The sequence below is a fragment of the Stegostoma tigrinum genome, chromosome 5 (assembly GCF_030684315.1).
Source record: "Stegostoma tigrinum isolate sSteTig4 chromosome 5, sSteTig4.hap1, whole genome shotgun sequence".
NCBI classification, from domain to species: Eukaryota; Metazoa; Chordata; class Chondrichthyes; order Orectolobiformes; family Stegostomatidae; genus Stegostoma; species Stegostoma tigrinum.
In genome coordinates, this window is record NC_081358.1 from 85,034,746 (window position 1) to 85,048,272 (window position 13,527).

The window sequence follows — 13,527 nt, forward strand, 5'->3', positions numbered from 1 at the left end:
TCATAGAACTTTTGTTTGATTTCCTTTAGTTTTACCTTTTACTGATCATTTATGCTTTTGAATTAATTCAGCTACATTTCATAGTATTTACAGTATTGCCCAAATACAAAAGTTATCTCACAAAAAATAATTTCAGATCTGACAAGGGTATTCTGACTGAACTCAAAGTAGAGAACCAACAGAAAATGGGTTCTTAACTATATTAAAAATGGCACTTGCACCATTAGTAGCATATCTCAAATGCTTATCCACTGCAGGAGGCTGCAAACAGTGCTGGAGAATTCTGCGTCCTTTTTTGTTAAAGAAAGCAGGGGGAAAATTAAATCAACTGAGTTTCAATCTGGACCCCAAAGGCATTTTTATATCAATTGTTGAACAAATCTGGTTTCAATTAACATAATGGACTGTGCTAATCCATCATTGACCATGTACCCTACTACATTGGAAACCAAGTTTGAAGAATTCAGAATCTTCCACTCTGCTTTTCACCAGGGTGGAGAGTATCTCTGCTGTGGTGAAAATGCTGGATGATATCAGGAATCACAAATCCCACCCGTCACCTCAGCCTCTCTCTTTTTCACGGGGTCGGGGAGTCATTTAGTGTGGGCAGTGGTTCATGCTTGTTCAGTTTCTGTGAGTGGTTAGCCATTTAAATGCCTTCACTGAAATTGTATTTGGTATTCCCCGGAATGTGTAACATGGAATATGGACAAAAATGTTCTAATGAGGGAGCTTGGCACCATTGGAGCTGCTGCGTTTTGTATTAGATGTAAAAACAGGTGGATATAAAAAATCCTATGTCCAGTATTGATGAAAAATCATTAATGAAGTTCTCATGTGGAAAATGGAGGAACTGGTAGATCTGGTTCTTGAGAATGAGATGGGCTGATTAGATCAAGCGACAGCAGGGAAGACTGGGTCAATGATTTTTGTATCATAAGTCACAGTAGAAAATTATATTAGGCAATCTAAATTAGGACTAATCAACTCGCAAAGAGCTGAAATTTATTGGGGCAAAATTGGAGTTGAGTGAAATATACTGGATTCGAACTACACAAACTAAATTATCTGGTCACTGTTGCATTGTTATTTGTGGGGCCTTGCTGTGTATAAATTTGCTGCCATATTTTCTACATTATAGCATAATCATTATTCGGCAATACCTCACTGGGCATAAAGTGTTGTAAAATTCCCTTGGGTCATGCAAAATGTAAACTCTTTCCTGTGTCAGTGGAAAGATTAATCAATACATGCCATATTGTGCACTTTATAGAGGTCCCACTCTTTTCCAAATTTCGGATAGAAAACTTGCCTAATAAGAGTCACCAATTTTATCTCAGCCTTTGCTAAAATATGGCCACCTGTTATGAACCTCCAACTTAGTTCCATATCTGACATTTCTCCTTTTCTTGATTACAATACTGATAGGTGTGATTTGAAAAGTCAAACAAAAGGTGTGCAGAGTACATAACTGTTGTTGTAAATCTCAAGAGGAAATAAAGGCACACAATAGGTTTATTTATTCAGGATTAGCATGAATAATGCAGTTCTTTTGCTCTGTTCCTCCTCCAGATTTCTTTTATCAATATATATCTCACCTGGAATTTGATCAAATGGAACCCTTCAGAGCAGCACCGTCTGTGTTTTTGTTTCAAGACAATTGGCTTCCGCGGTCATTCAGAGAGTTGTCAAAATATGAATGCATTTTTAACTGATTAAAATGACAGTTATGTGAATTTGAAAATATATATTTCCATAGCCTGAATCAAATACCTTTATGAGTGATGTTATATGTGACCCGAGTCTCATAGAGTTGCTATTTTGCCATTATCTTCGGGAAGTGTTGTATGATAAAATCATCTTTTGACTTTCTATTGTTGCTAAGGAGCCTCCTTCACATACCAAGTGGCATGTGAATTTCAAACACACACTGTAGATGATTTACTTCTCAGTTGAATAAATGAGAGATTGAGCTCAATGGCGCAGTATTTAGCATAACTATTAAAGCAAGGCACTTTTCTTTATGTTCAAGATTTTGCTAGTTTCTTCTGAAGTCGGCAGTTTTTGTACATGTGACACATCTCCATGAACTTGCAGCTGTATGGTAGTTACTCTGTTTGAAGGGGCACATTTTCACCTTCAACTGACTTACCAGAGTGATCCCACCTCCCAGTTGCTTTGCATTTCAAGAAACCAGCGCCTGCCATACTAACAGTTCCATCTTGGGCCTACTACAGTGTTCCCACAAAGCTCAAAGTAAGCTGGAGGAACAACATTTTGTTTTCTGTTACGCACTTTACAGCCTCGAAGACTCTTCAACACTGAGTTCAACAACCTCACTGTGTGATCTCTGTCCCTCATTTTGATTACAACATCCCTTTCCTACCTCTGCTGGGCTTTGTTAGCTTTCAGCAGATTGGCCCTTTTTTTAAACCTTTTCATGTCCATTTTACTTCTCAGTCTCTCCCTTACCAACATTTGCACTCCCTTTGTCTTTTGTTCTGGTAATCCTCAGCATCTGTTCCACTCGCTCCTCCTCCTCCTCCTCTGCCAACAACATTAAAAACCATAATTTCTCAGCTCCTTTTCAGGTTTCTGAAGAAAAATCATGTCAGACTTGAAGCACTAATTCTGTTTCTCTCTGCAAAGATGCTGCCAGACTTGCTGAATTTCTCCAGTACTTATTGTTTTTATTGCATATTTCTAGCATTCACACAATTTTGCTTTCATTTACCTGATCAGGCATCCAACCTTTCCCATATAACATGAAACCTACCAGAATTTCATGCCATTTTAGTTTAGAAGTTACTTTACCCGACCACCAAGTTAGTAAAGATGAAAATGCCTTCCAACAAGTGTTGGTCAAGTTCGCAGTAATAGATGGGAGGGAGACAATATTTTGGAAGAAGATGAGAGGTAAGATACAGAGAACACTGATTCCCTCCTCAATCAATGTAGATACTTATCCAGCAAATCTCATATTCTACCTCATGTATGTTGCCTTACTACGCAATAACCTTCATGTTCATTTTATATCCTTAAAAATGTGAATTAAGCATAAGTTTCCACCACTCGCAATGAGACACTAAAATATCTGTGAAGGCTGCACTCATTGGCAGAGGGAATATGATGCTCTTAAATCCTGTGTACAATATTAGTTTTAGCAGAATTTCTATGTTTCTACATGACTGTATTGCATTGGTCTAGTAGATTTGCATCAGAAATAAATTTAACATGCGTTCGGCAGACGAGCATAGCTAAGGTTTCAAGGAGCTGAATATTCCCATCTCAACATCAGCTTTAGTTCTGGTTTGGAATCCCGGAAGTGACCCCGTTGGAATGTCACTCACAGTTTTCCTGAAGATTGCCAGTTACAAGCCACCTCCAGAAGGCCTGCTGCAATGGAGGACAGCAGACAGAACAGGGAAGCTGGAATCCCCCTCACACACCTGCTACCTTCTCTGGCCAACAGCTGAATCATGGGAGATGGATTAAGTAAAGTTACCTAAAGTTAAAATTTGACAAGGCAGCTCTGCCATGTGGAGTGTGTGTCCTGTAAACATATAGAAGTCATGGAGTTACCCATGACCAAGGAAGCAAGCAGTGTAACCAACTGCTGGAACTTGAGCTCTGGGTTTAGGTGATCAAGTGGTGGCTGGAGTCACTGTGACATATCCGTGAGGCTGAGTTGCTTGTATAGCACGTGTAGTGTGGCTGATACAACACAGATAGAACACATGCTGGAAGAGAGTGAATGCATGGAAGTATAGTTCCTCAAAGAATTACAACTGGAGCCAGGTCTGTGACACTCTGGATTCCTCAGCTACTCAGAAATGGAGGCGAGAAGGGTAGAAGAACAGTAATGAAAGGGGATACATTAGTTCGGGGAACAGAGAGGCATTGCCATGGCCATAGGCATGATTCCAGGTTGTTGCCTCCACAGTGCTGGGATCAAGGGTGTCACTGAGCAGCTGTAGAACAGCCAGAGGTTGTAGCCCACATTGATACCAATAACATAGGCAGGAAGGAGAATGAAGCCCTGTAAACAGACTTTAGGTAACTAGAAAAGTAATTTAAAACAGGACTTTAAAAAGGCAGGAATCTCAGAAGTAAGAGGATTAAACAATTGAGCACTTTGGAGTACTGGTGTAGGACAGAGGTTATCTGTATTCTGAGGTGCTGGAACAGGTTCAAGAGCAGGTGGAGTCTTTTTTTTTCATTCAAAGAATCCCTTGGGCCCAACAAGTCCACACCGACCCTCAGACTATTGCCTCCATCCCCAACAAATACTACAGGTAATTTAGCAGGGCCAATCAGCCTAGCCTGCACATCTTTGGATTGTGGGAGGAAACCAGAGCACCTGGAGACATGGGGAGAATGTACAAACTCCCTACAGACAGTCACCCGAAGGTGGGATTGAACCTGGGTTCCTGTTGCTGTGAGGCAGGACCACTAACCACTGAGTCACCACATAACGTGAACAGGTTACACCTGAACGGAACTGAAATTAACTTCATCACATGGAGATTTGCTGCTGTTTTTGGGCAGAGGTTAAACTAAATTGGCAGGGGATTGGGAGATGGAGCTCAAATTAGAGGAAAACAAAAGTAGAAAAGAAATAAGCAACAGTATAGGACAGACAATGTAAAGGCAAACAGCAAATAGGATCAGAATGTAAAATTATGTTAAAACAACAATGTCAAAAAAAAACAAAGTTCTCCATCTGTATAATGCATTCACAACTTAAAGGCAAAAATGGAGATTATTGGACATGATTTACTTGCCATTACAGATACATAGTTAGACATTAACTAAGACTGGGGACTGAACATCTGAGGTTATTGTTGTATCAGAGATAATGGGAACTGCAAATGCTGGAGAATCTGAGATAACAAAGTGTGGAGCTGGATGAACACTGCAGGCCAAGCAGCATTTTAGGAGCATAAAACCTGACGTTTCGGGCCTAGACCTTTCATCAGAAAAGATGTTTTCTGATGAAAAGTCTAGGCCTGAAACGTCAGCTTTTGTGCTCCTAAGATGCTGCTTGGCCTGCTGTGTTCATCCAGCTCCACACATTGTTATCTGAGGTTATTTGTCATTTAGGAAGGATAGGGAAAAAGGGAAAAGGAGTTTGAGCAACACTCCTAATGACGAATGTGATCAGTACATTAATGAAAAAGGATCTTGCATTGAAGGCTTAAGATGCAGGGTAGATGTGGGCTATGGCAGGACTTGTGGGAAAATTGGGCAATAAGTGTGTTGAGACCCATCTCAATATGGGGATCACCTGACATGATCCTTTGATTTTCACAAGCAGCACGCAAGATTCTCACCAAGCAGCAGCAAGATGCCAAACAGACAGGGATTAACACTTGCTATAAACCTCATTAATGTCACAATACATCTCATTCGTATTCAGCCTCCCGTCTTACCAAACAACTCAACAACCAAACAGATTCAGCTCACCACTCGTTCCAAATGATCTCCAAGTTAAAAACTGGGCACGAGCATCTCAGGCGCACTCTGTGGGCACCAGTCACGTGAATCCCATGTTCACAAACATTGGCATCTGACATGCACATCCCCGATCCACTTACAAAAAGTTTCTGCACTTTAATGTTGCACCTCATATTGCACACATTAATCTACCCATTTGGTCATGTGATAACATACCTCCAGGGCAGATGGAACTTGAACCCAGACCTCCAGACCCAGAGTAGGATCAGTATCATTGTACCACATTTATCAAAAGGCATCTATCGGTATAATGTTGCCACAAAGGACATTGTCCGATGGACACGCCTATGGACTGGACTAAGTTGATAATCGCTGAACAATGATTGGCAGAAATTGGAAGTGACAGCTTTCTGAAGAAGGGTCTAGGCCCATAATGTCAGCCTTCCTGCCCCTCTGATGCTGCTTGGCCTGCTGTGTTCATCCAGCTCTACACCTCGTTATCTTAGATTCTCCGGCATCTGCAGATCCTACTACCTCTAAGAGCCACCATCTGGGTGTGAGAGGTAATTAATGAGATGAGTTTTGTAAGATAGTGCAAGAGAACTCATTAGACCTCACAGCAATAAACTCTTTAGAAAATTCAACCCAACTCAGACTTTGCCAAAGAAACATAGGAATTAATCCTGGAGAATTAGTTTTGGTAGAGCTAAGAAACAGCAAGAAGCAGGCAACATTGATGGGAGTTGTTTATTGACTACCAACAGTAGTGATAATGTTGGACGATGCATAAATCAAGAAATTAAGGATGCGTGTAACCAATGATCCCTCTCAACTGCATCGGATCCTCCAAGGGGTGCACATATCAACCTCCGTGCTCACATATTCCCTCTGGTTTTACAAACAGCAGCTAGAGAAATTAGAAGGAACATAGCATATGACTTGGGTAATGCAGCACAATGGGAAACTTTGATTTATAACTAAATAGGCTGCTTACAACTAATGCTATTGAGGATGAACTCCTGGAGTGTGTACAAGATGGGCTTCTAGAGAAGTTTAGTGACGAGCCAACTAGGGATTCAGCTATTTTAGATTCATATTATGTAATGCAGAGAGGCTAATTAATAATCTCGCTGTGAAGGAGCCTTTTGGAAATAATTACCACCATATGGAGTAAATTTACATTGAATTTGAAAGTGATATAATTCATTCTGAAAGAAGTGTCTTAAATCTGAAGCTATGAAGGTATGAGGGTCAAGTTGGGTTTGGTCGATTGGGAAAATATACTAAAAGCTTCTACTTGTTGACAGGCAGTGACTAGTTTTAAAAAGTCCTGTGTGGTCTACAAAATAGATATACATTCCTCTATGGCACAAAAACCCTACATCGAAGGTGAATCAAACATGACTAAAAATAAAGTTAAATGTAGCAACAGATCACAGAATTGGCTTGTAAGGGTTTCTGACTGGAGCTTCCAAGTGGGGTTCCTTCAGAAATTCTGAGTGTATTCGAATTCTGACACAGTGCAGAAATGTTGGGGAATGTCAAAATATGTGTCCTTTTCACTACACTCAACTGCTGTATTCTGAAACATTAAGGCCCTGACAGGCACTTTGTCAACTGTTGTCCAATAGTAAGTATGTAAGGTAAATGTGATTACGGATGCTGGGAGCATAAGGTGCAGATGGATAGGACTATGAAGTTCTAGATGTCAGAGCTTTAACTCATTCATGGATGAGGACGTCACTGACCAGGCCATCATTTATTGCCCATCCCTAATTGCCTCGAGGGCAGATAAGAATCAACCACATAGCTGTGGCCCTGGAATCAGATCAAGTAAAGATGTTAGTTTCCTTCCCTGATGGACATTCATGAACCAGACAAGTTTTTTCAACAATTGACAATAGTTTAAAGTCATCATTATACTCTTAATTCTGGACTTTTATAAAAATTAATAGAAGTTCCACATCTGCCTTGGCAGGATTTGAACCTGAGTACCTAGAACCATTACCTGAGTCTCTGGATTAATAGTCTAATGATAACATTACCAAATCATCACCTCCTCAGGTACCAGGTAAGCACAGTGCCAACTGGGTACGGGTAGGGTAACAGGGAAGAATGCTAGATATGTAAGGGATAGAATGCCAAGTAAGTAACAGAATAAATTGCCAACTGGATAGAATTTAGGATTTGGGATGTTTAGGATGCTGAGTAGGAAGGAAGTAGAGTGTCAAGTATATAGGGTGTCAGGCTGTAAGGTTGCTAGGTAAGTAATGCAGTATTTAGGGTAGGTCAGACTGGGTTTAGGAAATTGGGTCTGGCAAGAGGTGGAGACATCTAAAAGGGAAGATTGGGGTTGGCCTGACAACAGATATGGAGGGGATTGAGTCAGTGGCAAGGGGATGATGGATCAGGTCTTTTGGCGGGGTGGGGGTTGTGGGGCATTGTGGAGTATGGCGATTGGCAGGGAACAATTTGACGGTACAACAGATGGCATCACTCAAATGATAAAATCCCAACTGGATCAGAGCCACAATTAAACCAAGTCTGACCTAAAGAAAAACAAAAAATTTTGTCATATATTAACCAATAATCTCAAGTTCCAGAATATAAAACAGAAAAACTATGAAGCCATGTACACATTAACTGGCTTGATGTGTCCCATTGAAGTAAGGGTGCTAACTTTATTAGATAAATTGAGAAACCAAAGTTGCACATTGTATCCTAAGTATAACTTGTATTTTTTTTCAGGATGTTTGATTATCACGGCCGTGTTCCACCACCACCTCGTGCTGTTATACCAATAAAACGTCCCCGTGTCACTATACCTGTCACACGCAGAGGAAAAGGTGGTTTCCCCATGAAAGGAGGTCCACGGTCCACAATCACAGGCACGGCTTCTGCAGGACCCAAATGTAAGCTTCTGCGATGAATGAGCATGCTTGGCTAATGACAGTCTTTGGAAAGTCATCTGCTATATGTCAGCATATGTGCTACCTCAGCAATTGCAAAAAAAAAGCTAGCAAAATCTTTTCATTGAAAATTATAAGATAATGGAATATTTCTAATAATAGGCATTTGAATTCAAATTGCATTTTTTTTGATACAAGGTAATTTAGGATTGCATGTCAAGCTGGCATTTATTCAAGTTTTTAATTGGCAAAAAGGAATGTCATTGTTCAATAAGCAGTATGTTCATCATATCTGTGCAAAAACATTGCCTAGGGTTAGAGTGTTCTACAATGTTATAAAATTGTTGCTATATCAGAATGGCTAGAGCCTACATCAAAAACAAGGCACATCCCAATGTATGCCAGAAAAGAAAGGGCCAAGGAGAAAAATAAATTCACCCTGGAATTCTATAACAATGCATTAGATATTCCACAAATGTCCTAATACCTGACAGTCTGGACTGAACCATTTTTGTCTAGCATTGGGCTTCACAATTAAGTCCAGGGGACCAGTGGTTGGAAGACAAGAGATTTCAAAGGGCTGAGGTGTTCTTCATGCTAATCATGACCCTATATTTTTTTCTTGCTGCAGCACAGACCCTCCGAGCAGCTTAGAGGAAACATTGGTCATGAGGTTGTGTCATGGATATGGGCTATTAGTCTTTGGAAACACGGATTTCTTGGGTGGAGTATGAGGATACATCTTTAACATATTTGTGGGATACTTGCAGTTTCTCTGGAAAATATCCCCAGTGCTCAGATGGAGAATCCTTGTTCCACGTTCCTTAGGTTATTGCGCTGAAGACCAAGAGATTGTTGACAAACGTTCCTGACCCTAGGCATGACGTTTTTTTCCCCTCAGTGACCTCCCTAAAAGCATGCACTAAAACATTTTAAAAAATCACAAAAGTTAATGAATGCCACTTCTTAAAATACGCCAAGGACAGACTTGATAAGACAGAGAAGGTAATTTTAATACCTAAAATGGCAGGGTTTGCGTTGGGTAGGAAATTTAGCTGTTAAATATCTGAAACATGTACTTAGAGTCGTACAGTCATACAGCATGGAAAGAGACCCTTCGATGCAACCAGTCCACACCAATCATAATGCCAAACTAAACTAGTCTCACCTGTCTGCATTTGGCCCATATTCCTCCAAACATTTCTTAGTCATGTTATGACTTAGTCATGTTAGTCCGTTCTGAGGAAGGGTCACCGGACCCGAAATGTTAACTCTTTTTTCTCCTCCACAGATGCTGCCAGACCTGCTGAGCTTTTCCAGCACCTTTCTTTTTGTTCCTGATTTACAGCATCCGCAGTTCTTTTGGTTCTTATTTCTTAGTCATGTACTTATCCAAATGTTGTAGCTATATCTGCACCCACCACTTTCTCTAGAAGTTCACTCCACACGCAAACCACTACCTGTGTAAAAAAATTCCCCATCATGTCCTTTTTAAATCTTTCTCCTCTTACCTTAATAATATACCCCCCAGTCATGAGATCCCTCACCATAGGGAAAATATACCTGCCATTCACCTCATAATTTAATAAATTTCTATAAGGTCACTGCTCAACCTCCCATGCTCCAGTGAAAAACATCTCAGCCTATTCAGCCGCTCCTCATAACTCAAACCATCCATTCCTGACAACATCCTGGTAAAACTTTTCTGATCTGTTTCCAGCTTAAAAATGTCCTCCGATAACAAAGCAACTAGAACCGTACTTAACACTCAAGGGAAGACCTCATCAATATCCTGTACAACCTCAACATGATGTCCCAATTTCTATACTCAAAGATCTGAGCAAGCGTGCAGAACACCATCTTAACCATTCTGTCTACATGTGACGTAAATTTTAAGGAACTATGACCCTGAATCCCAGGTCTCTCTGTTCAACAATATTATCCAAGGCCCCACTTTCAATTGTGTAAGTCCTGCCTTTGTTTGTTTTGCCAAAATGCATTCATCCAAATTAAACTCCATCTGCCACTGCTCAACCCATTGACACAACAGATCAAGATCTCTTTGTGATCTCAGATAACTTTCTTCACTGACTACTATATCACCAGTTTTGGTCTGCCTACTCCAAATTAGACGTTAAACAACAAATACGCCCCCAAGAGTTGGTTTGGTTGTTGAAATCTTTCATTGAAGCTGCACTCTTCCAACTTAATGGTGTTTATATATTTAACCAAAAGTCATTTGGATCTCAAGAAACGTAAAAGAAGGTGAAAAGCTGTTCTTTCAGCAACCACCTTTACAGCACTGCTTATCGGTTGGGAGAAGCAGGAGACTATTCTGCAAATCCAACAAACTAATTGGTATTCTCACCATCATCTGCGTAATTTCACACTAATCCCCTCTGCATGATCACGGACTGTCTTCTGCCCTCCATTTTTCATCCAATTTTATTCTGACTCCCATGTCTATTCCTTCAATTTCATCCAAATTTCCCTGTTCCTCCTTTGCATTTTTTACCAAATCTCATCTTCCCCATCTTTACCCCCAATTTCTGTCCAAACCCCCTTTCATTTCTCCATGAAATAACCACCTCATCTTTCTATTTAAAAAACAAACATGTACCCCATGTTTTAAAAATCCATTTGGGGTAACCTTGCCATAACTGAGCTTAGAAATCAGAGCTATGGTTTTAATTTTGAGCTGCCTCCTTAGAAGGACAAAACTGGTAGAGGAATCTTTATTCTAAAATGGAAGTTTCTTTTCTGGAAAAGGAAGCTTGCAAAAGCAGTTTACTTGCATGGCTATAGATGTATTTTTCAAGCAAGGCAGAGAGACAGTCAATATTCAGTTGTTCATGCCAGATTTGGTGATTAATAACCTGATCCATTGCAATCTATGATCAGAGAGGTGGCTGCTGTTTTGAGAAATGATGGAATGATAAATTGTCTGGCAGGTACATTAATGATGATGCAGCATTAATTACCACTTCACTACAGATGCAGAAATCAATCGACATTTCATTTCAAACAGGAGGTGCTGGAACACTAACATATAGCCAGGGTTGAGACTTTAAACTCTGTGTTTTAACGTAAGTGAAAAAAACAAGAAGTGTGAAGCTGTTATAATTTCAGCATTTGAAATCTGTTATTCATGCTTACGGCTTTTGAAATGGTAGCAGGATACACTAATTTTATTTCCTATCCAGATTCCAGTTTTAAATAACTTTTATTCTCCTCCTTTTGAACATTGTCCTCTTCTGCTTCATTGCACAGGTGCAAAACGGGGACTGTACTGGGAGGGAGATCATTCCCAGGCATCTACATCAGTGTTTCATTGTAGGCAATCAAGCAGGCAGAGGATGTTTGGTAAATGGAAATTACTAGTTACAGACACTTCCTTTATAACATAGGCTAATGAGATGCATCAATTAATGTTATTAGTGTGCAAAAGTCTTCATAATAGCTTCAATTTACAAAATTGATGTCATCCTTTGCCTCAAGTGTACAATCAGTTCACAGGGAACCTTAAACATAAAACTTAATTGAAATTCATGAGTCTCCCCAAGAATCACTTGAAAGAATTTTAATAAGGGACATTCTCTCTAAATAGAACAGTTAGAAATCAAGAAGCAGTCTCTTCAGTTGAAGAGTGAAGTCAGGTGTTAGCAGGTTTATCACCATCAGTTTATTTTGATATGGTTGATCTCCATCCACTTCATTGCACTGATACTGATAGATAATGGTTGTTCTGCCCACTGGCCCTTTCACACAGAAACCAGGAGCAGCAGTAAGCCACTCAGCCCTTTCAGCCTCCTCCACCATTATCAATATGGTCACAGCTGATCCTCTATCTCAAAGCCATATTCTCACTTTCTACTTATACTCCTTATCGCCTTTAAAATCTAAAATCTATCTCTTTCTTGAATATATTCAGTGACTTTGCCTCTAAAGCCTTCTGTGGTGGAGAATTTGACAGGTTCAGTACCCTTTGAATGAAGACACTTTTCCTTCATCTCAGAAGTAAATGGCCTACACAATATTCTGAGACTGTGTCCCTTGGTTCTAGACTCCTCAAACAGGGAAAACATCTTTCCTGCATCTAGTCTGCCCAGCCCTGTTAGAATTTTCTATCCTTCAGTCAGATCCCCTCTCATCCATTTTAGTACCTTAAAAAGTCAAAAATCTTCCTTTTAACTCACCTGGTTTGAAGTAGCGGTCATTTATTCCACTGTGATCCAAGTTGGGAACGTCCTGAGTTCTCTGTCCTTCCTGCTGCAGGACTCAATCCAAGTTGCTCAGTAGGACCTTGTAACCCATATTTTGACTCAACATGACTTACATGCACATTAATTACCCAGAAAATGCAAAGAAAGGTGAATGTTTGAACAGGTATTTTTCACTGTGCAAGACTTAAAAAACCTTCCCAAAGGTAAGCAGAAACATGACATGACTGAGAGGGAGGGAATCTACTACCATGGGAAATGCGGTCAATTAACTATTTGACCTAAAGGCTGACAAAGCCCCAGACCAGGTGGCCTGCATTCTAGGAGCTTAAAAGCAGCAGTTTCAGAGATAGTAGATAAATTCAATGTATTCTTCCAAAATTCCTTCAGTTTTGGAAAGGTATAAGCATATTTGAAAATAGCATATGTAAGTCCTGTATTCAAAAAAGGTGGAAGACAGAAAACAGGAGCATTGAAACAAAAGTAATTCAACTTGTCAAGCCTGCTTCTTGAGTTGATGGCTGATCATTTCCCTCAAGTGTTGCTACCCTGCACTGTCTCCATATCCCTTAATATCATTAGTATCCAGAAATCTGCTGATTTCTATCATGAATATGCTCGATAATTGAGTTTCCACAGCCTTCTGGTGTAGAGAATTCCAAAGTTTCCCATACATTGAGTGAAGAAATTCCTTTTCTTAGTCTTACATGGCCTACCTCTTACTCTGAGATTATGTTGCCCCATTTTGACACCACCAATCAAGAGAAATATTCTATCTACATCTGTCATAGCACATCATATAAAATAATTTGTAAATTTCAATAAAATCACCTCTCATTCTTTAAAACTCTAGAGAATACAGGCTTAGCTCCTTCAACTTCTCGCCATCCAGATTGAGACATAACCCCAGTGAGTATATAGTTTGGGAATTTGGAGGCAAT

The 13,527-nt window shown here is 40.0% G+C and overlaps 1 protein-coding gene across 5 annotated transcripts in view; it reads left to right on the forward strand.

Moving 5' to 3' along the window:
• The window catches only part of LOC125452014 (RNA-binding Raly-like protein), a 797,454-nt gene that overhangs the window by 678,381 nt on the left and 105,546 nt on the right, over positions 1 to 13,527 (forward strand). For all 5 annotated transcript variants that reach the window (XM_048529893.2, XM_048529894.2, XM_048529892.2 and 2 more), the window contains one exon: positions 8,206 to 8,369. In XM_048529893.2, coding sequence (XP_048385850.2) covers positions 8,206 to 8,369 — 164 coding nt within the window. The remainder of the gene's footprint in view (positions 1 to 8,205; positions 8,370 to 13,527) is intronic.